Here is a 25,234-nt window from a genome sequence, read left to right on the forward strand (position 1 = left end):
GAACCATTTATGGTTCCACAAAGAGCCATTCAGTGAAAGGTTCTTGAAAGAACCATCTCTTTCTTACCTTTTTATAATCTGAAGAGCCCACTTTCGCCACAAAGAACCTTTTGTATAACAGAAAGGTTCTTCGGATGTTAAAGGTTCTTTATGGATCCATTTAAACAAAAAAGGTTCTTCTAATTTTTAAGAGTGTAGCGAGTGATCTTTCCACAATCTCATGGTTCTTCGTAACTATTTTACCTTTTGGCAAATTAGTGGCTTTAGAAGTGGAGTTAGGGGCAGGCCTTCATGCTTTTTTTTCTATAAATGCTGTTTCACATTGTACAGATTCATACAAAATCAACAGCTCGTAAAATAGTTACGTCTTCCTGTGAGACCTGGTTCACTTTCCCACAACAGTGGAAATCATGCAGCTGTGGAATTTGAAAAGGTTTCATTTATTTGCATTGAGCCGTGAGGTCAATCTGAGGTTTAGGATCCTCTATTGCGCAAACGTCTTTTCGCTTTATGACTTTAGATGAGTTCACAACCCTAAACTTCGTAGTGAAAGGCAGTGAACTTCCAAGCATATGCTGACGGTCGCACGTGTATGAATGGGAGCGAGTCTAGTGTGACCGGCCATGAGAGAGGCAGCTGCTAATGAAATGAGAGGAGAGATCTGAGGACAGTCAGTGAAGGTCACAGCGTTACCTGACTGCTATCAAACACTAGAGCTTTTAAGAGGTTTCAGCATTGAGCGTTAAGATATGATGGAGATGGAAGATCAGTGTTTGAGAAATTTAGTCAGAAATAATTTAGGGCCAAAACAACTGCTAGAGTTTTTTTACTCAATACAAATTTTTATTGCCTTTTGAAATTCTTTTTTGTTCTATTTACAACAACATAAAAATCTTGGCCTTAATGGTACAAAGCAACACTACACGGTATTTTCTAGCATAATAGCCACGGAAATTCAAACTGTGGGACTTTTAGCCATTGCCCTCAGCATTGCAGACTACTGACAAATCACAGGACACATAATATAAAATGCTTTTGCATATAAACATTGAAAAAGTCCTGTCATTCATATATAAAGCCCTAACATATATCCAAAAATATAGGAAATTTTCTAACATGGTGCTATAAAGCTGCTATGATGCATATTTTTCTTTCCTACAAATAGCCCTCTATAATAACCATTGCTATCTGTTCCAAAATACAAGTAGATTTTGACAATTCATATACATTCCTGCTTTATATATTTTTTTCGATATATATTTTTATATATATTTCAAAAGCCACAAGTAAATACTATTTTCTTTTCGACAACAAAAAATCAAAAGAAGCTTACAGTAAAACATAAAAAAAGGTATCAAGTGGAGTTTTTCTTTTTTCTTCTCTTAAATGCATTTATACTCTGACACGATCACATCCGCAGAGCGGCGCTGACATTATCGTCCACTCGGCAGTGGTCAACCGTAAGACTCGACAGATTCATTTCAGTTTCATGGTCTGAGGTTCGATGTAGGTTTCACTTTTTCAACATGTCTACTCACGGAGAGCAGAGGAGATGAACGTTTCTGACGTATTCAGTGCAAAATAAAAGGCTTATGCCACATAGAATCTCTTTATCAAATGAGGCAAATATTGACAGATGGAAATAATAATAATAATAATAAAATAATAAGTAAACAGCTGAAATAAAAAAGTGATTCGTGTGGTCCAGTACAAACGCACAGATTGGAAATCTTGAAGCTCTGTGCAAAAATGGGTTCTCAAAAGCAGTAGTTCCGTTATATAAAACATGTATAGCACAAAAAGGATATGAAAAACAAAACATTAAAAGAGAGGAAGCAATCTCAGTATCTGATCTGCTTGACATCTGTGGTCATTTTGCCAGCTTTAGCAAACATCTGTAACAGTAACAATGTCTACACATACACATACACAAACACATAAATGTCTAACCTGCGCCACATGAATTTATATGCACTTAGATGCATGTGAACAGGAAAATATTAGAGATTGTGGCAATACTGAGAGTTGCTTTTCAGTTTTGTTCAGTGAGTTTAGGTTTTTGAGAAAAACACAATTGTTCTCCATAGTGGACTTCAATGGTGCTCAACGGATTGAAGCAGTTTCAAAATGCAATTCAAAGCTCTAAGCGATCCCAGCTGAGGAATAAGGGTCTAATCTAGTGAAACGATTGGTCATTTTCTAAAAAAAAATATATATTTGTACAATTTTAACCACAAATGCTTGTCTTGTCTAGCTCTGCGATGTGCATGCATACTCTGTACACTCAAGAGAGTTTGGGTATGTCGAAACACTCCCATCTCATTTTCTCCTCCAGCTTCAAAATTGCCCTACATCGCAGTTTTATCTTGTTTTGTAAAGGGATTTGTTCTTCTTTCCATTGAGCACCATTGAAGTACACTATATGGAGAAAAATCCTGGAATGTATTCCTCAAAAAACATAATTTCTTTGCGACTGAAGAAAGAAAGACATGAACATCTTGGATGACATGGGGGTGAGTAAATTATCAGGAAATTTTTATTTTGGAAGTGGAATAATCTTTAGTAACCATAACGTGGTGGGGTCAAATTTAAAAAAATCCAATTTAAAATATTATTTAAACCTGGAAATAATTTGAATTTGGATAAACGAAGAAACGATATGAATCACTGAAGCTTAAGATGCTCATCTGATGGTTTTTAAATCATATGGGAGAACATTGCTGACAAACCAAATATTAAGCCATTATTACATGTGTGTTAATTTGTCAAGTCAACTTTATACTAAAATTGTTACTCTGAAAACATAAGTTGTATCTTTTTATTAAATAAAAATGGCCTTTCCACTAATGGTCCCACACTTTTCCGTTCATCAGACCATTAATTGTTCTCAAAAGATTATGATTTTAAAAATATATATATATCTCAGGTCAGTTGGTGGTACAGAAAATATTCACATTATTCATACAAGACTGCATACTCAATTTTTGAAAACTGCCAATAACATCGTATTACATTATTATTTCAACACATCTTAACCAATTAATTAATAAATATTAAAATGGCCAGGATGTACCCATAAATACACATATTTAGTGAAGGCAGTGTTTCCTTTCATTAAAGCTGAAGTGTGTAATTTGTACACCACTAGTGTTATCAAACAGAACTGCATAAAATAATGCCTGCTTTTATACTGTCCTGTTACTAACATTGTGTCATCGGTCAAGTAAGTGTTAATGTGCTCAAACAAACCAGTCATTGTTTTGAAGTAGTCAGCGTTTGTGGCTTTTACACATTTCCAAGGGAATCAACCTAAAAATGGCTTACAAATAATTATGACTGCATATATTTTAAAGGAGACCTATTATGTTTTTTACAAGATGTAATATAAGTCTCAGGAGTCCCCAGAATGTGTCTGTGAAGTTTCAGTTCAAAGATAATTTATTATATCATTTTAAAAATGGCTATTTTGAGTAGAAGCAGAAACACGTTGTTTTCGTGCATGTCTCTTTAAATGCAAATGATTTTGCTGCTCCCACCCCCTTTTCCAGAATAGAACTGTGCCCTTACAGTTCGTACCTCAGATGCTCTGCTAAAAAAACATATGTTCTGTTTTGATTATCATGTCCATCATGTTAAAATCATGCGTTTTAAACCATATTAGTTTAAAGGATAACTATTGCCAAAATGCAACCTGCGCTGTTTTTTTTTTTACTGTAAACGAGACAAAAATATATCTAACAGCATAAATACGACAAACGAGACGTTTTTGAGATTGACCGTGATTTAGTTTTGTGGTCAGTGGCCGGTGAATGGGAGTACTAGGGGCATAAATTTGAGCGCATCAAAATCGATATTTTTACAACACTAAGAAGCCTCGACACACCATGAAACTTTGCTCGAAGTATCGCCTGGGTCTCTACACATGAACTCGAGCATTGAGAACATTGTTTGTGTACACAGAGTTTACTAAAAAGAAAGGTTTTGAACAACTCATTTACACTGTTTGGGTTTCCGCTCGCAGCCGTCTTGCCAGTCAAGACGTGTCGATCTCTGAATGCGAAGGAATGGACTCCATAGGACGAAATATTAGGCTTATATGAGGCTCTTTTTACAACTAGAAGGTTAATATTGTTTTTCACTTGCGACAAAACAACAAATTAGCCGTGCATTTATATGGAAATATGCTTTAGGAGCTATCCATCCTCGCTTTCGGAGATCAACACGAGTTGACTGGCAAGACGGCCGCGAGCGGAAACTCAAACAGTGAAAGTGAGTTGTTCAAAACCTTTCTTTTTAGTAAACTCTGTGTACACGAACAATGTTCTCAGTGCTCGAGTTCATGTGTAGAGACCCAGGCGATACTTCGAGCAAAGTTTCATGGCGTGTCGAGCCTTCTTAGTGTTGTAGAAATATCGATTTTGATGCGCTCAAAGTTATGCCCTTAGAACTCCCATTCACCGGCCATTGAAAAATAAAACGAAATCACGGTCAATCTCAAAAACGGTTCGTTTCTCGTAATAATGCTTTTAGATATATGTTTGTCTCGTTTAAAGTAAAAAAAAAAAAAAAACAGCCCAGGTTGCATTTTGGCAATAGTTGTCCTTTAAACTTCTGATTTCTGAGTTTCTGAGCGCACATATCCGAAGCACGCACACAGAAAGCGGCTGTCATATGGCATGTGAGTACTAAACTAAGACTTTCATGTCTTATTGCGCTTAAACTGTCAAATACACAAGTTTACGTTAAAAGTTTATGTTTACAAAAACAGCTGGTTATGTGTGTGAAGGTAAACAGCTGGGAACAAAATGTTGTTTATATTAGATGTTTATTAGATGTTTATATTAGATCTGTATGGCAGCAGCATAATATACAGTAAATAAATCAATAAATCCACTGCTCTCTTGTCTCCTCTGAGGCTGGGACTATAAATAGTGTTCTGAGGCCGTCTGTGCAGCCAAAGACAGAACAGTTAACATGCCTTCCTCAAACTTTTGACATGGCGTTAGAATTGGTACAAAGTTATCGTTTGCGAAAACAAAATGGCAGCACCGTGGGTGGAAACGTGCAGATTAAGCGGCGGTATTTCACAAGCTTGCAGAGAAAGGCTTACCAAAAACTGGGTTGTTTTTTCACATTTTCTAGGTTGGTACATGCACTGTGGAGATGATTATAGCACTTAAACATGGAAAAAGTCAGATTTTCATGATATGTCACCTTTAACATTGACAAAATGACACACTTCAGCTTTAAAGTTCTCCTAATGGCATCTTCTGTTTTGAAAGGCCTATAACCTATTGATAGTGAACGTGGATTTTAACACGCATTATTGCAATCACTGTGTTTTGTATTTGTATATCCACATTACATGTACTTACTTTAGCTCATTTAAAAAGGACGCATTCATGATCTATTCAAAAGGCTCCCAAATGTTTCGAGAGTTAATATATAAAAAGCCTATTTGCATAACTAGAGAAAACTGGAAATGTAGAGCGTAATGGGGTGAATAAAGCCCATGTTCACATGAATAGCTCCATTATTTGTCATCAACATCATGCTGAAATCATAAGGTCATCAAAATAATGGAATGAAGTCAACCACTCCACCTGCGCAGGAAAGACCATGTGTGTGTGTTTATGTGTGTGTGTGTGTGTGTGTGTGAACTGAGGGGTTTAAAACAAACACAGCACAGTGTACTGAATTCAAGCTGTGGATGGCACATGCTCAAACTGCACATGCTTCACAACAGATCAGGACCAACAGTGAGTTGCTACTGGTAATGAATAGAAGCACATGAACTAAACTAACCTCTGTCTGCGGTCACTACCCTTTGGTAAGGATGGACGCGCATTTCGTGCCTTCGAACTTTAGTTGTCACTGCACCTGCTTGGATTGCAATAACATCAGATCAGTCAAACCTCACAGTCTCCATCAGATAAATCAAATCACACAGGTTTCCCAATGATGCAAATCATTTAAATTATACAAGTTAAGGCACAAATAATACTTTTTTTCCCCCATGTGTAAATATCTCGACACGTGTTTGTACAAAATTCAAATATCCTCAGTGGATCCGTGGGTTTTTGCGTAGCTTGGACACAGACAGGAGTGCACACTCTCAACGGGAAGCTTTACTAGTCACGTAATCTTGCGCTGGAGCGACAGTGTCTTTAAATATAATACTGATAAAGTCACTCTCTGAGAGAGAACAACGTTTAGGCACATCTCCTGGAGTACAAAAAAAAGGCGAACAGAAATGTACGGCAATGACTTAAGTGATTAGTAAAGCAGAACAATCGATTTTTTTTTCCTTATATTCCACACCGAGGCGTAGCAGTCAGTGGCACAGTCCTGGGGAAATACGTGCGAGTATGGAGGCATATGTATGGCATTACAAGAACAGCCGCTGTGGGCTCTGGGAATAGCCAGTGTAAACGAACAGGAGTGTGTCTGACTGACTGCTAGGCCGGATTCATGCTCTGAACAAACATCACTCAAGGCAGCTGTGAAACGAAAGCGTGTGAATGTTAACACTCAGATCGGATGAGGGGCTCAGTGAGGATCCTGGGAAACGCATTTAGCCTTTTGTGGGGAACGCCACACCTAAAGAATAAAGGAAGGGGAAATTAGTGGCGGGACTGACGGTTTTCGGGGAAGCAATACACACCACAGTCAGACGGAGCACGTTTTAGGACAGTTCGTGAGGCGATGGCAATGGGGCATAAACTTCTTTTTAAAAAAAATGTGGATTTTTAAATGTTTTTGAAAGAAGTTACCTATGCTTGCTACATTTATTTGATCAAAAATACAATAAAAACTGTAATATTGTGAAATATTTGTATTGTTTTAATTGAGAGCTTTTTATTTGAATATATTTTAAAATGTAATTTATTCACGTGATGGTAAAGCTGATTTTTCTGCATCAATATTCCAGTCTTCAGTGTCACATGATCCTTCAGAAATCATTCTAATATGCTGATTTGCTGCTTAAGAAACATTTCTAAATTAGAATCAATGTCGAAAACAGTTGTGGTGCTTCATATTTTTGTGGACCAGCATTTATATTAATCTAATTGAATGCATCCTTGACGAATAAAAACACACATATCCTATTGAGCCCAAACTTTTGAATGGTAGTGTATGTCTGGATCATATTTTAACCAAAAATCAAATAGAAGTGACATTATATAATGAAATACATTTTTTTTTCTATTAAGATATTTTGCAAAGTAGCTTAATTTCCCATATTGTCATTATATGGGTGTTTAGATTTTTTTTTAAACATAATTCTCAATATTTTAATTCTGAATACATTTACTAGAGCTGCAATACTGCAGTGCAACAAATACTACAAAGACGTATAAATACTTTAGAGCTGAAATACGATTATAATAGCTTATTTCTTTGCATAACAGTAGTTAGAAAATAATTTTTTACAATTTCACACACATTAACAGACACAAAACTCTTTTTATTCAGTAAATGTGACCCTATATTGTTAGCAATAGACTGGGTCAAAATTATCGATTTTTCTTTTTTGCCAAAAATCATTAGGACGTTAAGTAAAGATCATGTTCCATGAAGATATTTTGTAAATTTCCTGCTGTAAATATATCAAAACTAGTTTTTTTATTAGTAATATGCATTGCTAAGGACCTCATTTGGACACCTTTAAAGGCGTTTTTCTCAATATTTAGATTTTTTTGCACCCTCAGATTCAAGATTTTCAAATAGTTTCCAGATTTTGCAATAGTACCATGGCCAAATAAATATAGTCCTTAAATTGACCCTTATGACTTGTTTTGTGGTCCAGGGTCACAAATGTGACTGAATTTATATGGTTTAGATGCAATCCATATCTACACTTTGCAGTTTGGGTTCTATGTAAATGAATTACTATTTGGCTGTATATGCTAATCAAATTTGTAATAGTTATAATCCGTTATTAAAAGAAATACCCAATGTAGCAACTAAGAAATAACTTTTTTTTTTCATGCATCAATTCAACTTATGCATGTGGTTTGAACAATGCCTTAGAGAGATAACTATGATAAACTATGACCCAAACATGTTATTAAAAGGCTTTGATAACTCTGCAAAACATATTATGAGGCAATCTCACTGTTTGATTATATACTGTGACTATCATTTTAGATATTTAAGCCAAACTGCCCCACCATAGCTGTCCTAAAACTGCTCTGAGAACAGCCTGGCTTTCAACAGATGCCCCTTTTCAATTAGTTTCCCTCCCAACTTAAGCAGCCCCCATTTGAGCCCCACTGTCCCCTCACCATCCTCATGTTGCCCCTCCTGATGCCCCTCACCCTGATGCGGCCCGCTCAGACTGAGGGATGGGGGTCATCCAGAAAGGCTTGTGCAGCAGTTTTGGGGCTCAGTGCTTTGTCTCCCTCATCATTGTACACATACAAAAACTAAAACATCACATTACAGATAAAAACAAAAGTACAAAACCAAAAAAAAAAAAAAAAATGAAAAACAAAAACCATGATTCAAAGAAACAGACAGAATGACAGAGGCCGGGGAGTCCAGCCAGTCCGATAAGAGGGAGGTGGGGCAGGGGGCGTGTCTGCGGTGTGAGGGAGGGGCTTGTCGGAGGGGGCGGGGGGAAGAAAGGGGGCACTTTAAAAGGGAGGCCGACCGGTTGGCTCTCCGCGCTGGACTGTGATGGGAATGTGACAGGTCTGAAAGCCCAGGTAGAGGGGCAGCTCTTCGGCCTTTGAGGATGCTGTATAGGTCACACAAGAGAGAAGACAGGGTGAAAACCTTCCCTCAGCTCTCCCACCCTCCCAAAAACATCCTATCTCTTATGGGACGTTCACACATACAGCTGTTATATCACTGGAGGTTTTTAGTGGCTCTGCTTTAACCAAATGAGAAAAAGTAATGCACATGGTTATTATGATTATTATGGTAATAATAATCCAAACACAAAAGCTGTCATTATCTTCTTGGAGCATTCTTTTTCTGTTTTGTGAATCCGTCCCCAGATTATTCATTAAAAGTCTGGGACACAACTTTTTTTAATGTAGTTAAAATGTAAACATAATATTATAAACTGGGTGGGGTGTCCAAGCTTTTGAAAAGTTAATCACAAATGCAATTTACTGGCTGTAAAAATAATTTGTCATTATAATTTGACAAGGTTTTCTTGCACATAAAACATTCTGGAGGAAAAGCTTTTAAATATAAATTTCAGCAGTGCATAATACATCATGAATGTTGATAAATGATGAACGATTATGAATAAATAAATTAAACTTACTTTAAATGCTGTCATTTTCTTAGATGGTTTTTCATGCACCGATGTCTTTATACATCAGACAAAAGTTTGGAAAACAGACTCAATTCTGACAAACTATTTGATTGTCTTTATAAAGGCTTAGTTTTGTAAACAAGTTTTGTAATTTAATTTTATTTTTCTACATAATTTAAACCAGATAGTAAAGGAAAAGCAGTCCAGCATACTCCTTCAGAACGGTTCTGGTTCCCACACCACCGCGTACATACATCTTTCAGAATCTGCAAAATGTTAATTATTTTACCAAAATAAGAGGGATCATGCAAAATGCATGTTATTTTTTATTCATTACTGACCTGAATATGACATTTCACATAAAAGATGTTTACATATAGTCCACAAGAGAAAATAATTGTTGTATTTATAAAAAGCTCCCTGTTCAAAAGTTTGCATACACTTGATTCTTAATACTGTGTTGTTACCTGAATGATCCACAGCTGTGTTTTTTTGTTTAGTGATAGTTGTTCATGAGTCCCTTGTTTGTCCTGAACAGTTCAACTACCTGCTGTTCTTTAAAAAAAATCCTTCAGGCCCCACAAACTCTTTGGTTTCTCAGCATATCTGTGTATTTGAGTCCTTTCCAATCCATCTTTTTACACTGAGCACAACTGAGGGACTCACATGCAACTATTACAGAAGGTTCATACACTCACTGATGCTCCAGAAGGAAACGGGAGGGTTAAAACTTCTGGAATTTGAAGATTAGGGTAAAATTAACTCAGCTTCTAAATGGCAGTACTAAAAAAAAAAAAAAAAAAAAAGATATTTAGGCAAAAGAAGAAAAATTCACACATCCTCATTCCGTTCAAAAGTTTTCACCCCCAGGCTCCTATTGCATTGTTTTTCTTTCAGAAGCATCGGTGAGCGTTTGAACCTTCTGTAATAGTTGCATTTGAGTTGTCCTCAGTGTGAAAAAAAGCTGTGGATCATTCAGTAAAAAACACAGTATTAAGAATCAAGTGTATGTAAACTTTTGAACGGGGTCATTTTTATAAATCCAACTATTATTTTCTGTTGTGAACAATATGTAAACATCTTTTATGTGAAATATCTTATTCAGGTCAGTACTAAAGAAAACAAACATGCATTTGATATGATCCCTCTTATTTTGGTAAAATAATTAACATTTTAAAGTTCTTTTGACTCTTTTGACTTCAACTGTATATTATTCATAGTTTTGCTGGCTAACTATTGTTTTAAACTGTGGAAAATTAATAAAAAATATAAAAATGTGTCCAAATGTTTGACTGATAACATTTATGTCTCAATTTTGTGCATTGCATCACTGTTCAATTGCATAAAGATGAACTTTTCTCAACTTTGCTGTATTGCTGGAAACACCCACACTAGTCGCTGCCAATCACGCCGCTGGAAATCACCAACTGTGATTGAAAACAGCTGTAAACCTCTGTATGTGTGAAGGTGCTGTAGTGACCATCCCTCCACCCCAGAAACATTCACCCACAGACAGTTTAACGCTGGTACAGTCCTATAAGGACCGTGCTGTTTGAGACGAGCTCAATAAACATGCTTATTGGACAGTAGCTAAACCCTACTTCATCTGCTCTAATTGGACACGCTGCTCTTGGCATTGGGATGGGCTATTTGTCGCTGCTCAACTTAACACCATGCCTTTGGGAGAAGCCAGTGTTAAACTGGCAGAATGCTGTTGGTAACATGATATTCATAATCGGCTTTTCTCAAGTACTTTAATGAAGCCATACAGCTTGTGTGGAGTGGAGAGGACAGGGCTTTTGAGAGAATGCGCTCTCATTATTCGTATAAAGCCAGTAGAGCACTTAAAAGCCAAATCATTTATGCAAACATTTCTTAAAAGGATTCTTTTTTTTTTCTGAAGAGGGAGGACTTTCTACGACGCTAAATGGATTAAGTGGAAAATACTTGATGTATTGTTGTTTGCTCTTTTTTATTGTTGCCTATTACTTGTGTCTGAGACAGCTGAGGCTGGTGGTGCTGGTGGCCCTAATGGAGGAAACCAGAGGGTTTCGTTGGTGTAGGAGGGCAGGATTTGTATGTTGGGGGATATTTAAGAGGAATGGCATAGGGTAGGGGTGGGCGGTATGACCCAAATCATACATTACAGCATGAGACATTTTATTTAATGGTAAAGCAATAAATCATAACGTGACCCTGGACCACAAAACCCATCATATAGGTCAGTTTTTTTTAAACTGAGATTTATACATCATCTGAAAGCTAAATAAATAAGTTAGTTAGAACAGGACAATATTTGGCCGAGATACAATTATTGGAAAATCTAGAATCTGAGGGTGCAAAAAAAAAAAAAAAAAATTTGAAACACTACAAAGTTCTTAGAAACGCATATTACTAATCAAAAATTAAGTTTTGATATATTTACGGTAGGACATTTACAAAAAAGCTTCATGGAACATGATCTTTACTTAATATCCTAATGATTTCTGGCATAAAATAAACAATGATAATTTTGACCCATACAATGTATTTTTGGATATTGCTGCAAATACACCCGTGCTACTTAAGACTGGTTTTGTGGTCCAGGGTCACATTTAATTTATGACAATGAAAGGTTCTCTTTTTATATGGAATTTCATGTATGCAGACAAAAAGTTCAGGGGCTGGATTCACTAACTTTTATTAGGAATAAAATTTAACGTAACTGCTTTTTCTACCTAAAGAATAAAGATAAAAAGATTTTGTATTTACAAAAAAAAAAAAAAAAAAACTTTTCTAAGGAATGTTCTCATCTTTCTTAAGACTTTTACCTTAAGAAAAAATTTAATTCTTGAAAAAAATGCTCTTTAAAAAAAAAAAAAATACTTAAGATAGTTCATCAAATAATGAAAATAGCTGAAAATTGTATGCATCCTCAGGCCATCCAAGAAGTAGACAAGTTTCTTTATCAGATCAGATTTGGAAAAAATGCATCATTATAAATAGAGAAGCAAAGGTTTGAAGATAAAAACGTTTTAATAATAGATTTGTTTCTTACAAACACACAGATTTTCACTTCACAAGCTGTTAACTGATGGACTGGAGTGGTGTGGATTACTTGTGATGTTTTTATCAGCTGTTTGGACTCTTATTCTGACGGCACCCATTCACTGCAGAGGATCCATTGGTGTGCAAGTGATGCAACGCTCTAAATTAATTTCCCCAAATCTGTTCTGATGAAAAAACAAACTCATCTTCATTTTGGATGACCTAAGGGTGAGTGAATTTTCAGCAAATTTTCATTTTTTGTGAACTATTCCTAAACAAATTTGCAATCAAACTTGCTTCAAATAGTGCAACTTAAATTTTAATACCTCATAGCACGTTTATGTCACATGGTATATGTGACCGAGGACCACAAAACCACTCATAAGGGTCAATTTTTTTTAAATCTGAAAGGTCGAGACACATCTATTTGAAAATCTGGAATCTGACGGTGCAAAAAAATCAAAATATTGAGAAAATCAAATGAAATCCAAATGAAGCTCTGAGCAATGCGTATTACTAATAAAAATTACATTTTTATATATTTATGGTAGGAAACTAACAAAATATCTTCATGGAACATGATCTTTGCTTAATATCCTAATGATTTTTGGCATAATAGAAAAATCGATCATTTTGACTCATACAATGTATTGTTACAAATATACCTGTGATACTTAAGACTGGTTTTGTGGTCCAGGGTCACATGTATCATCATACCGCCCAGCCCTAGTGTACAGCCATAAAGGCATGAGGGTCCTCAGCCCATGCCGAAAGAGGTTCTGGTTTCTAGGGGTTTGTGTAAAGAGACAAGTGTAGCTATGCTTACCTAAAACCCCGCTGGAGTCGATTGGATACTCCAGAATGGAGGTGGCTGGGGCCAGTGTGTAGGGGTACTCATAGGGCGTCGCGTAAATCAGGCCCGACTCCGGACCGGGCTGCACTAGGGTGGCGGTGGCCGGGTGGCCCGTGCCGTTGGGCATGACGGTCTGGATCTGGCGGATGAGAGGCATGATGGTGGGCCCTGCGGGCGTAGGCGTACGCAAGGCTGTAGGCGGCAGGACAGGTGCTGGTCCGGTGATGATCCGTGGAGCTTGGGCGCTCGCTGCAAGAGAGAATGCAAGGGCAGCTGCGGTGAGCGGAAAAATGCGAGGGTAGGGGTGGATGAAGACGGGTGGGGTCGGGACAAAAAAGACAAAAACAGTTAGTACCATGCACAGGCAAACACTGGACACCATTACGCTATTTAGCTATTCATTAGTAAACAAGGCAGGGGGAGGAGCCAGCGCGTTCAAACACACAGCTTAGTAACAATATCACACTCCCGCAGTCCTACAGCGCTTCAGTATTATTTACTGAAGCAGCAAAGCGAAGAGGAGGATGTCACAACATCCGGTAAATTAAGGAAACATTGTTTTCACAGATAGCAGAGCATGTACTCTATTCTTTCAGCTTATTAGCTGCTCTTTGGACGTATGTGCTAATTCTGGAACACAATACTGATACACTTGTCAGAGCATTTATCAGGGTTACTTGAAAGAGGATTACTCAGAGCTGTGATTGTAAAGGCCTCGTACAATACTGTCTCAGTTTGTAAGAGAGGAAGTGAAGGCTTACGTGATTTGATATTGGCGTCTCTGTAGGTGCCGTTGAGAATGGCCAGTTCCATCAGTTGCATCTTCTTCAGACTGTCCTCGCCTTCAGCCTGTTGGTGTAAAGAAACAAAGATTTAAAAAAACATGCACATGCATGCTATTCACATTGCAGCTTGCAGTTTTTTTCTTTCTTCAGATCTAATACAATCTCTCGTACCATGTCTCACACATAAGTTTGGCCGATGCATTTCAAGCACAGGGTTCTGTTGTACATATTTAATGTGCGTTCTGTCTCTACTGTGGCGGTAATAAACCTCAGGACTCAAGGGAGTGATACAGTTTCCTTCCAAAATGTATGTGCCATTAAAACAGATGTGTGAAGGTAGCTAGCTGTAAACATGTTGACAGTTTAAATAACTTGTAATCTGCTTTGCCATGAAAAAAGACAAAGAGAAAACTAATCACAGAGACAGATTTCGACCTGCACTAATGGCCAATATAAGCACTAAGAATGTGTGACGACACACTGTGAACACAACACTGCGTGAACTCCAAAATTACAATTTCTTGGTAATAGATAACCCCTGTCTTTATTTCTTCAGTCAAAAAGAAATTAAGGTTCCAGGATTCCATATAGTGCACTTCAATGGTGGTCTACAGGTTGAAGGTCCAAAATATAGTTTCAGTGCAGCTTCAAAGGACTGTACACAATCCCAGTTGAGGAATAAGGGTCTTATCTAGCGAAACAATCAGTCATTTTCTAAAAAAAATTAAAATGTATATATTTTTCAACCACAAATGCTCCACTAGCTTGACATGCATTACGTAATCACTTTGGAACCCACTGGAAAACACTTTGGGACCCAGTGTTTACAAAGTGAACATGCAAAGAAAGTCAAACAGCCTTTACAAAAAAAAGTAAACGTCAGACGATTTTAAAGTCAGAAGAGAAAATGAGATAGAAATGCAAGACAAGCATTTTTTTTTAGAAAATGACAGATTGTTTCACTACGACCCTTAGAAGCTGCATTGAAACTGCAATTTGGACCTTCAATCCGTTGATCCCCATTGAAGTCCACTATATAGAGAAAATCCTGGAATGTTTTCCTCAAAAACCTTAATTTTTTTTCGACTGAAGAGAGAAAGACATGAAGGGTGAGTAATTTATCGGGACATTTTAATTCAGGAGTGAACTAGTCCTTTAAGTTTACTAAATGTGCACTTGTAGTGTACTTCAATCTTAAAAGCATATTTAAAAAATCTTACTTGCAGATACTATAATATTAATGAAATATTAATAAAACTTTCATGGCTGCTTCTTAAACACTTTTAAAAACTGCACTTAGCAATACTGCCTAATCAAAAGTTACTTTATGTACATTCCATTATGTTTTAATTATCTTTTGTCATGCTTTAATAAGTACACTTATTGAGAAGCACACTTTTGATTTGTTGACTAACATACTAATTTTAATTTTAATTGTAGTGTCTTATTCAGTATTACATTAAGTTATCAAATGTTGAATAAAAAAAGTAGCAAATTGCAACTTCATCATTACTAATGTGTAATTGCAAATACAGCTGACGTCAAAAGTTTACATACATCTTGCAGAATCTGCAAAATGTTCATTATTTTACCAAAATAAGATGGATCAGCTGTGTTTTTTTTGTTTAGTGATATTTGTTCATGAGTCCCTTGTTTGTCCCTTGCTGTTCTTCATAAAAGTCCTTTAGATCCAACAGATTCTTTGGATCTTCTGCATTTTTGTGTATTTGAACTCTTTCCAAAAATGACTGTATGATTTTGAGATCCATCTTTTCACACTGAGGACAACTGAGGGACTCATATGCAACTATTACAGAAGGTTCAAACACTCGCTGATGCTCCAGAAGGAAAAACCATGCATTAAGAGCCGGGGGTGAAAACTTTTGAACAGAATGAAGATGTGTACATTTTTCTTAATTATTTCTAATATCATATTTTTTTCATTTAGTACTGCCCTTTAGAAGCTTCAGAAGATTCTTACATGTTTCCCAGAAGACAAAATAAGTTACATTTACCCTGATATTCAAATTCAAAAAGTTTTCACCCCCGACACTTAATGCATCGTGTTTCCTTTCTGAATCATCAGTGAGTGTTTGAACCCTCTGTAATAGTTGCATATGAGTCTCTCAGTTGTCCTCAGTGTAAAAAGATGGATCTCAAAATCAAACACTTCATTGGAAAGGTTTCAAATACACAAAAATGCTGAAAAAACAAAGAATTTGTGGAACTTGAAGTATTTTTTTCTAAAAAAAAAAAAAACAGCGGGCAGTTTAACTTTTCAGGGCAAACAAGGGACTCACACTGAGGCTAATAGCATTAGCTTTTTTCCCCCCTTCAAATCTAACAAAATCTCTTGTACAAAATCTCACAAAAGTTTATCTCTTTCTCAGCACTGGGGACTACGATCAGAAATATACTCTGTACAAGTTCTGCGAGATAAATGCTTGGCCTGTGCATTTCAATCACGAAATCTGTGGTACTTAATGTGTGTTCTTTCTCTACTGTGGTGGTAATAAACCTCAGTACTCAAGGGAGTGATAGAGTTTCCTTCAAATGTCTGTGCCATTAAAACAGATGTGTTATTATTCGGGTAGCTAGCTACAAACAGGTTGACCATTTAAATCAAACTACTGCTCCACCCATGGAAAAAGACAACCAAAAGAGAAAACGAATCGCAGAAGACAACGACCTACACTAACGTCAGATATAAGCACTACTTGTGTCACATTATGAATTGCATTCAGACACTTCTTGAAGCATAAATGTCTGAAATCGAGCTTGCATAACTCGCATTTGAATTTGAATACACAGTTCATGTTTCAGACTGAACTAATTGCTCTAAACAGTAACAACAATTCTGCAAAACAGAACTTTACCTCATTTATTTAATTTAAATATAACAGCAGTACAAACTGTAGCTTGATCATTCGTACTAAAGAACAACACCAGAAGACAGTGTTTGTTTGGACAGCCACGTCCCTCACATCATGTCTGAGCTTTAGAGATCAGTGCTACCCAGCATTCACTCCCTCTGTCTCTGTGTCTGTCCCGTATGGGAATGAGTTACAGTAAAAGAGATGTATTTACTGCCCTGCAGCGCAGCTCCTCTAAGGAGCCTTTCCCTTGCGCCCTCCCGTCACCACTGAAACACTGCCCGCTCCTTGTGTATCTAAATATCAATACTTTATTAAGTCAAGAGCCCGCTGATGAATAGAGCAGGACAGAGCTGTTATAAATCACTCTCTGTCTTTATTTAATCAGCCTAATGTGCTCTGTCCTTGAGAGGCAGGCCTCTGAGAGCGGCGTGCTGCACATTCACTTACGAGAACCTGAGAACGAGGTGAGAAAGTTTGCCGGAAAAACTCTTTTCGAAGATGGCCTACATAGAAGAACTCATGAAAGTTATGAAGTTATGAAATATATATGTTATTTCTTACTGTGTTGTTGTTTTGATCTACAGTACATCGTCCTGGTGAGCAGACATGCTTTATTAGCGATGACAGATGATGGCACCGCAGGAGGCTATATCTCTTGTTTTGAAAGCTTGAGGAGGGTGAAGTGAGCTTGGTCTCGTGGATAAAAGAGAGTATTTAATGGCTAGGTATGCCGTTGAATATGAGAGTTTGATTCTGCAGGACAGCTGAATAATTTATAAAGGTTTTAGTTAGAGCTGTCATGATAAATCAATGCATCTGGATTCAAGGATCGATTCTGAATGTGTCACGATTCTCTCTGAAGCTGAGCGCTAAAGAGTCATGGTAAAGCGATTAATATAAACACAGCCCACTGCGAACACCTAACTCACTTAAAACTTTTCGAACTTTATGAATGATTATTTTAGGTTCAAGTGTGTGTAAGAAACAGGAAGCAAGCAGAGTACTGCAGTTTCTGAAGCATGCAGTGCCATCTGCTGTTGAAACTAAGCTTGAGAAATAATCGCGATGCATTCAGAATCGATGCAGAATAATTCTCGATTTGCGATGCATTGATTTATTTTCCCAGCCCTAGTTTTAGTCAATTTTGTGTTAAAACTATTGGTTCTAACTATAGTAAGACTGATCAAATAATGCGCAAAGATACTGTTAAAGGCATAGGTCACACAAAAATAAAAGTTTAATGAGTTCCTTTCTTCGGTTGAGCATAAAAGAAGATATTTTGAGTTGCTGGTCCCCATTGACTTCCATAGATTAAATACTATGGAAGCCAATGGGGACCAAAAACTGTGTACTGAGCAATGGTATAAATAGTGCATTCTGCAGAAATAGTGAGAGCAGTAAGGTAGGCCTGTTTTTTTGGACATAGTCTACAATTGGATTAGCATACTACCATACTATTCATTAGTAGTATGTAGACTGTGCACAGTATGGTGATTTTGTGTATACACTACCGTTTAAAATGTTGTGGTTGGTAAGATTGTTTAATGTTTTTGAAAGAAGTCTCTTATGTTCACCAAGGCTGCATTTATTAAAAAAAAATATTGTGAAATAGTATTACAATTAAAAAGAACTGTTTTCTATTTGTATATATTCTAAAATATAATTCATTCCTATGATGGCAAGCTAAATTTTTTGCATCATTACTTCAGTGTCACATGATCCTTCAGAAATCATTCTGATATGATTATATTATTATTATCAATGTTACATATAACAGTTGTACTGCCTAATTTTATTTTTTGTGAAAACCATGAATTTTTGTTCAAAAGTTCAAAAGAACGTCAATTATTTGAAAAAAGTTAGAAATGTGGGATATAAACCTATAATTGTGAGAAAAAAGGTAGAATTGTGAGATAAAATTCAGTAAATTCAGAATGGTAAGAACAAAGTTAGAATTTTGTGTATACACTACTGTTTACATTTTTGGGGTTGGTACAGTTTTTTTCATGTTTCTGAAAGAAGTCTGCAATGTTCACCATGTGTGCATTTATTAAAAAATAAATAAATAAATAAAATACTGTGAACCAGAAATATTGTGAAATATTATTACAATAAAAAGAAAAACAAACAGTTTTCTATTTGTATATATTGTAAAATGTAATTTATTCCTGTGATGCAAAGCTGAATTTTCAGCATCATTACTCCAGTCTTTAGTGTCACATGATCCTTCAGAAATCATTCTGATATCATGATTTACAAGATTTATTATTATTATAATTGTTTAAAATAGTTGTGCTGCCTTATATCTGTGTGGAAACCATGATATTTTTTTCCAGGTGTCTTTGAAAGTTCAAAAGAGCGTCATTTATAGAAAATAAATCTGAATTGTGAGATGTAAAACTCAGAATTGCGAGAAAAAAGTAAGAATTGTGTGATATAACTCAGAATTCCCACAATATGGGAATTTTGTGTATACACTACCATTCAAAATGTTGAGGTTGGTACAATTTGTTCATGTTTCTGAAAGAAGTCTCTTATGTTCACCAAGGGTGCATTTATTTAAAAAAAAAAATACATAAACCAGAAATATTGTGAAATATTATTACAATTTAAAAGAACTGTTTTCTATTTGTACATATTATAAAATGTAATTTACTCTTTACTTTCAGCATCATTACTCCAGTCTTCAGTGTCACATGATCCTTCAGAAATCATTCTAATATTATGATTTACAAGATTTCTTATTATTATCATTGTTGAAAATAGTTGTGTTGCCTAATATCTTTGTGGAAATCATGATCATTTTTTTCAGGTGTTTTTGAAAGCTCAAAAGAACAAATTTTTTTTTTTGAAACAGACATATTTACTAACATTATAAATGTCTATACTGTCAATTTTGATCCGTTTAATGCATCCTTGCTGAATATAAGTATTAAAAATGAACACTTTTGAATGGTAGTGGCCAAAATACGCATTAATAACACAAAACTTCTGTTTTGTAATGTGATGAACAAACCACATTATTTAAATATACAGTATCAAAACTGATTTTTAACATCTTTTTTATGACTCATTTTGACAAAATCTAGGACATTTTACACTTCTTTACAAAGTGCTTGACTCTAAACACAGGTCATGCCGCATAATTACAGTTTTATGCTAGAAACATTTTTCTCATTTATATTTTATATTGTTTCAAATAAACAACATATGCAGTACACAGTGAATTACAGTATCCACTAGAATTCTGGTCGCAGTCCGATTTATTTATTTTTATTTTAGTCCAGTTGCTTATGCACATACTGTGTACTTATTAGAATAATTACTGTACAATAACTAGGTACTAACCCTGAACCTACCTCTAAACCTAACCCTACCCCATAGGGTAGTTACCTTATATTACCAGTACTTTCTTAGGTAAGTACACATAGTGTAAAATAAAGTGCAAGCAGAATTCCATTCAAAACACAAGCAATGTTTTGCTTGCAGTATCAGGTATGTGCCAGTGAGAGGTGCTGTGATGTCATCAAAGCGTTCGGTGGCTGGGATCTGTAGGGATGCGAACTTTCCCAGGCAGTAATTTAAAAACCAGCCCGTATCATTACCCACACAACCTAGTCCTGTTCAGCAGCAGATATACAGTGAGCTCCATTTATTGTAAATTTTTCAATCTGTCACGCTTTGGCCGTCCATCCGTTTTTGACCTACAAATCAAAAAGCTGTTTTCCGGCTTTGCGGGGTTCAATATTGATGACATCACTGGGTTTTTCACACTTTGGCGGTAATGTATTACAGCACATTTGACCATCTTTCTCTCTTTCTGCTCCAAGCCACAATCGTTTCTATGACACTCTGCGTTTTCCTGGCCTCTCCCTCTCCACTGTCCTTCTTTCATCCACATGTCTCTGCCTCCTTCTGTGACAGCGTTGCCGTGGGCCCTTCCTGCTCACATCGTGCAACAGCGCTGCACGCTGACAGAACAAAGGGCCTCTCTTTGCACCAGAGCGACCGTGTTAATGTGCGGGTATCTGCATGCGGACGCTCCGAGCAAACGCCAATGGTCCTGATTTCAGTGTAATATAAAAAGGGCTCTGGGAGGGAAACTGCTAAATCAAATTTTCACCATTTGGCCCCTGGGTTCTGACTGATATTGCTACTGAGCTTTGTGATTTCTCTCATTCATATTTTTACAAGTGGCCTGTCTCCTGTATGTAGCTGGTCAACTTTAAACTTTTGTTTTGCACAGTGATTTTATTCATCAAAAAGCAGTAATACTGTAAAATATAATTATAACTTAAAAGCCGGCTTCTGCCATGGAATAAAAAAGAATAAATAAAAAGGTAGCTGTGACTTTTTATGTCACAATTCTGAGTTATATCTCTCAATTATAACTTTTTCCCTCTCAATTCTGAGTAAAATCTCCCATTTCTGACTTTTTTTTTAGACTTCTGAGTTATATCTCTCAATTCTAACTTTTTTTCTCACAATTCTGAGTAAAATCTTCAATTTCTGACTTTTTTTTCTCACTTCTGAGTTATATCTCTCAATTCTAACTTTTTTTCTCACAATTCTGAGTAAAATCTTCAATTTCTGACTTTTTTTTTCTCACACTTCTGAGTTATATCTCTCAATTCTAACTTTTTTTCTCACAATTCTGAGTAAAATCTTCAATTTCTGACTTTTTTTTCTCACTTCTGAGTTATATCTCTCAATTCTAACTTTTTTTCTCACAATTCTGAGTAAAATCTTCAATTTCTGACTTTTTTTCTCACACTTCTGAGTTATATCTCTCAATTCTAACTTTTTTTCTCACAATTCTGAGTAAAATCTTCAATTTCTGACTTTTTTTTCTCACTTCTGAGTTATATCTCTCAATTCTAACTTTTTTTCTCACAATTCTGAGTAAAATCTTCAATTTCTGACTTTTTTTCTCACACTTCTGATTTATATCTCTCAATTCTAACTTTTTTTCTCACAATTCTGAGTAAAATCTTCAATTTCTGACTTTTTTTTCTCACTTCTGAGTTATATCTCTCAATTCTAACTTTTTTTCTCACAATTCTGAGTAAAATCTTCAATTTCTGACTTTTTTTCTCACACTTCTGATTTATATCTCTCAATTCTAACTTTTTTCTCACAATTCTGAGTAAAATCTTCAATTTCTGACTTTTTTTCTCACACTTCTGAGTTATATCTCTCAATTCTAACTTTTTTTCTCACAATTCTGAGTAAAATCTTCAATTTCTGACTTTTTTTTCTCACACTTCTGAGTTATATCTCTCAATTCTAACTTTTTTCTCACAATTCTGAGTAAAATCTTCAATTTCTGACTTTTTTTTCTCACACTTCTGAGTTATATCTCTCAATTCTAACTTTTGTCCTCACAATTCTGAGTAAAATCTTCAATTTCTGACTTTTTTTTCTCACACTTCTGAGTTATATCTCTCAATTCTAACTTTTTTCTCACAATTCTGAGTAAAATCTTCAATTTCTGACTTTTTTTTCTCACACTTCTGAGTTATATCTCTCAATTCTAACTTTTGTCCTCACAATTCTGAGTAAAATCTTCAATTTCTGACTTTTTTTTCTCACACTTCTGATTTATATCTCTCAATTCTAACTTTTTTTCTCACAATTCTGAGTAAAATCTTCAATTTCTGACTTTTTTTCTCACACTTCTGATTTATATCTCTCAATTCTAACTTTTTTCTCACAATTCTGAGTAAAATCTTCAATTTCTGACTTTTTTTCTCACACTTCTGAGTTATATCTCTCAATTCTAACTTTTTTTCTCACAATTCTGAGTAAAATCTTCAATTTCTGACTTTTTTTTCTCACACTTCTGAGTTATATCTCTCAATTCTAACTTTTTTCTCACAATTCTGAGTAAAATCTTCAATTTCTGACTTTTTTTTTCTCACACTTCTGAGTTATATCTCTCAATTCTAACTTTTGTCCTCACAATTCTGAGTAAAATCTTCAATTTCTGACTTTTTTTTCTCACACTTCTGAGTTATATCTCTCAATTCTAACTTTTTTCTCACAATTCTGAGTAAAATCTTCAATTTCTGACTTTTTTTTCTCACACTTCTGAGTTATATCTCTCAATTCTAACTTTTTTCTCACAATTCTGAGTAAAATCTTCAATTTCTGACTTTTTTTTCTCACACTTCTGAGTTATATCTCTCAATTCTAACTTTTTTTCTCTCAATTCTGAGTAAAATCTCCCATTTCTGACTTTTTTTAGACTTCTGAGTTATATCTCTCAATTCTAACTTTTTTTCTCACACTTCTGAGTTATATCTCTCAATTCTAACTTTTTTTCTCACAATTCTGAGTAAAATCTTCAATTTCTGACTTTTTTTTCTCACACTTCTGAGTTATATCTCTCAATTCTAACTTTTTTTCTCACAATTCTGAGTAAAATCTTCAATTTCTGACTTTTTTTTCTCACTTCTGAGTTATATCTCTCAATTCTAACTTTTTTTCTCACAATTCTGAGTAAAATCTTCAATTTCTGACTTTTTTTCTCACACTTCTGATTTATATCTCTCAATTCTAACTTTTTTCTCACAATTCTGAGTAAAATCTTCAATTTCTGACTTTTTTTCTCACACTTCTGAGTTATATCTCTCAATTCTAACTTTTTTTCTCACAATTCTGAGTAAAATCTTCAATTTCTGACTTTTTTTTCTCACACTTCTGAGTTATATCTCTCAATTCTAACTTTTTTCTCACAATTCTGAGTAAAATCTTCAATTTCTGACTTTTTTTTCTCACACTTCTGAGTTATATCTCTCAATTCTAACTTTTGTCCTCACAATTCTGAGTAAAATCTTCAATTTCTGACTTTTTTTTCTCACACTTCTGAGTTATATCTCTCAATTCTAACTTTTTTCTCACAATTCTGAGTAAAATCTTCAATTTCTGACTTTTTTTTCTCACACTTCTGAGTTATATCTCTCAATTCTAACTTTTTTCTCACAATTCTGAGTAAAATCTTCAATTTCTGACTTTTTTTTCTCACACTTCTGAGTTATATCTCTCAATTCTAACTTTTTTTCTCTCAATTCTGAGTAAAATCTCCCATTTCTGACTTTTTTTAGACTTCTGAGTTATATCTCTCAATTCTAACTTTTTTTCTCACACTTCTGAGTTATATCTCTCAATTCTAACTTTTTTTCTCACAATTCTGAGTAAAATCTTCAATTTCTGACTTTTTTTTCTCACACTTCTGAGTTATATCTCTCAATTCTAACTTTTTTTCTCACAATTCTGAGTAAAATCTTCAATTTCTGACTTTTTTTTCTCACTTCTGAGTTATATCTCTCAATTCTAACTTTTTTTCTCACAATTCTGAGTAAAATCTTCAATTTCTGACTTTTTTTCTCACACTTCTGATTTATATCTCTCAATTCTAACTTTTTTCTCACAATTCTGAGTAAAATCTTCAATTTCTGACTTTTTTTCTCACACTTCTGAGTTATATCTCTCAATTCTAACTTTTTTTCTCACAATTCTGAGTAAAATCTTCAATTTCTGACTTTTTTTTCTCACACTTCTGAGTTATATCTCTCAATTCTAACTTTTTTCTCACAATTCTGAGTAAAATCTTCAATTTCTGACTTTTTTTTCTCACACTTCTGAGTTATATCTCTCAATTCTAACTTTTGTCCTCACAATTCTGAGTAAAATCTTCAATTTCTGACTTTTTTTTCTCACACTTCTGAGTTATATCTCTCAATTCTAACTTTTTTCTCACAATTCTGAGTAAAATCTTCAATTTCTGACTTTTTTTTCTCACACTTCTGAGTTATATCTCTCAATTCTAACTTTTTTCTCACAATTCTGAGTAAAATCTTCAATTTCTGACTTTTTTTTCTCACACTTCTGAGTTATATCTCTCAATTCTAACTTTTGTCCTCACAATTCTGAGTAAAATCTTCAATTTCTGACTTTTTTTTCTCACACTTCTGATTTATATCTCTCAATTCTAACTTTTTTTCTCACAATTCTGAGTAAAATCTTCAATTTCTGACTTTTTTTCTCACACTTCTGAGTTATATCTCTCAATTCTAACTTTTTTTCTCACAATTCTGAGTAAAATCTTCAATTTCTGACTTTTTTTTCTCACTTCTGAGTTATATCTCTCAATTCTAACTTTTTTTCTCACAATTCTGAGTAAAATCTTCAATTTCTGACTTTTTTTCTCACACTTCTGATTTATATCTCTCAATTCTAACTTTTTTCTCACAATTCTGAGTAAAATCTTCAATTTCTGACTTTTTTTCTCACACTTCTGAGTTATATCTCTCAATTCTAACTTTTTTTCTCACAATTCTGAGTAAAATCTTCAATTTCTGACTTTTTTTTCTCACACTTCTGAGTTATATCTCTCAATTCTAACTTTTTTCTCACAATT

General features: G+C 35.0%; 1 protein-coding gene across 1 annotated transcript in view; it reads right to left on the minus strand.

Annotated features, from left to right (window-relative positions):
- Window positions 1-8,639: 8,639 nt before the first annotated feature.
- LOC141325945 (protein quaking-B-like) overlaps window positions 8,640-25,234 on the minus strand; it is a 193,714-nt gene continuing 177,119 nt past the window's right edge. Inside the window, exons 7-9 of the mRNA XM_073834664.1 lie at window positions 13,913-14,000; window positions 13,125-13,400; window positions 8,640-8,743 (exon numbers count right to left, since the gene is read on the minus strand). Coding sequence (XP_073690765.1) covers window positions 8,640-8,743; window positions 13,125-13,400; window positions 13,913-14,000 — 468 coding nt within the window. The remainder of the gene's footprint in view (window positions 8,744-13,124; window positions 13,401-13,912; window positions 14,001-25,234) is intronic.

The sequence above is a fragment of the Garra rufa genome, chromosome 2, assembly GCF_049309525.1.
Source record: "Garra rufa chromosome 2, GarRuf1.0, whole genome shotgun sequence".
Taxonomy (NCBI): Eukaryota; Metazoa; Chordata; class Actinopteri; order Cypriniformes; family Cyprinidae; genus Garra; species Garra rufa.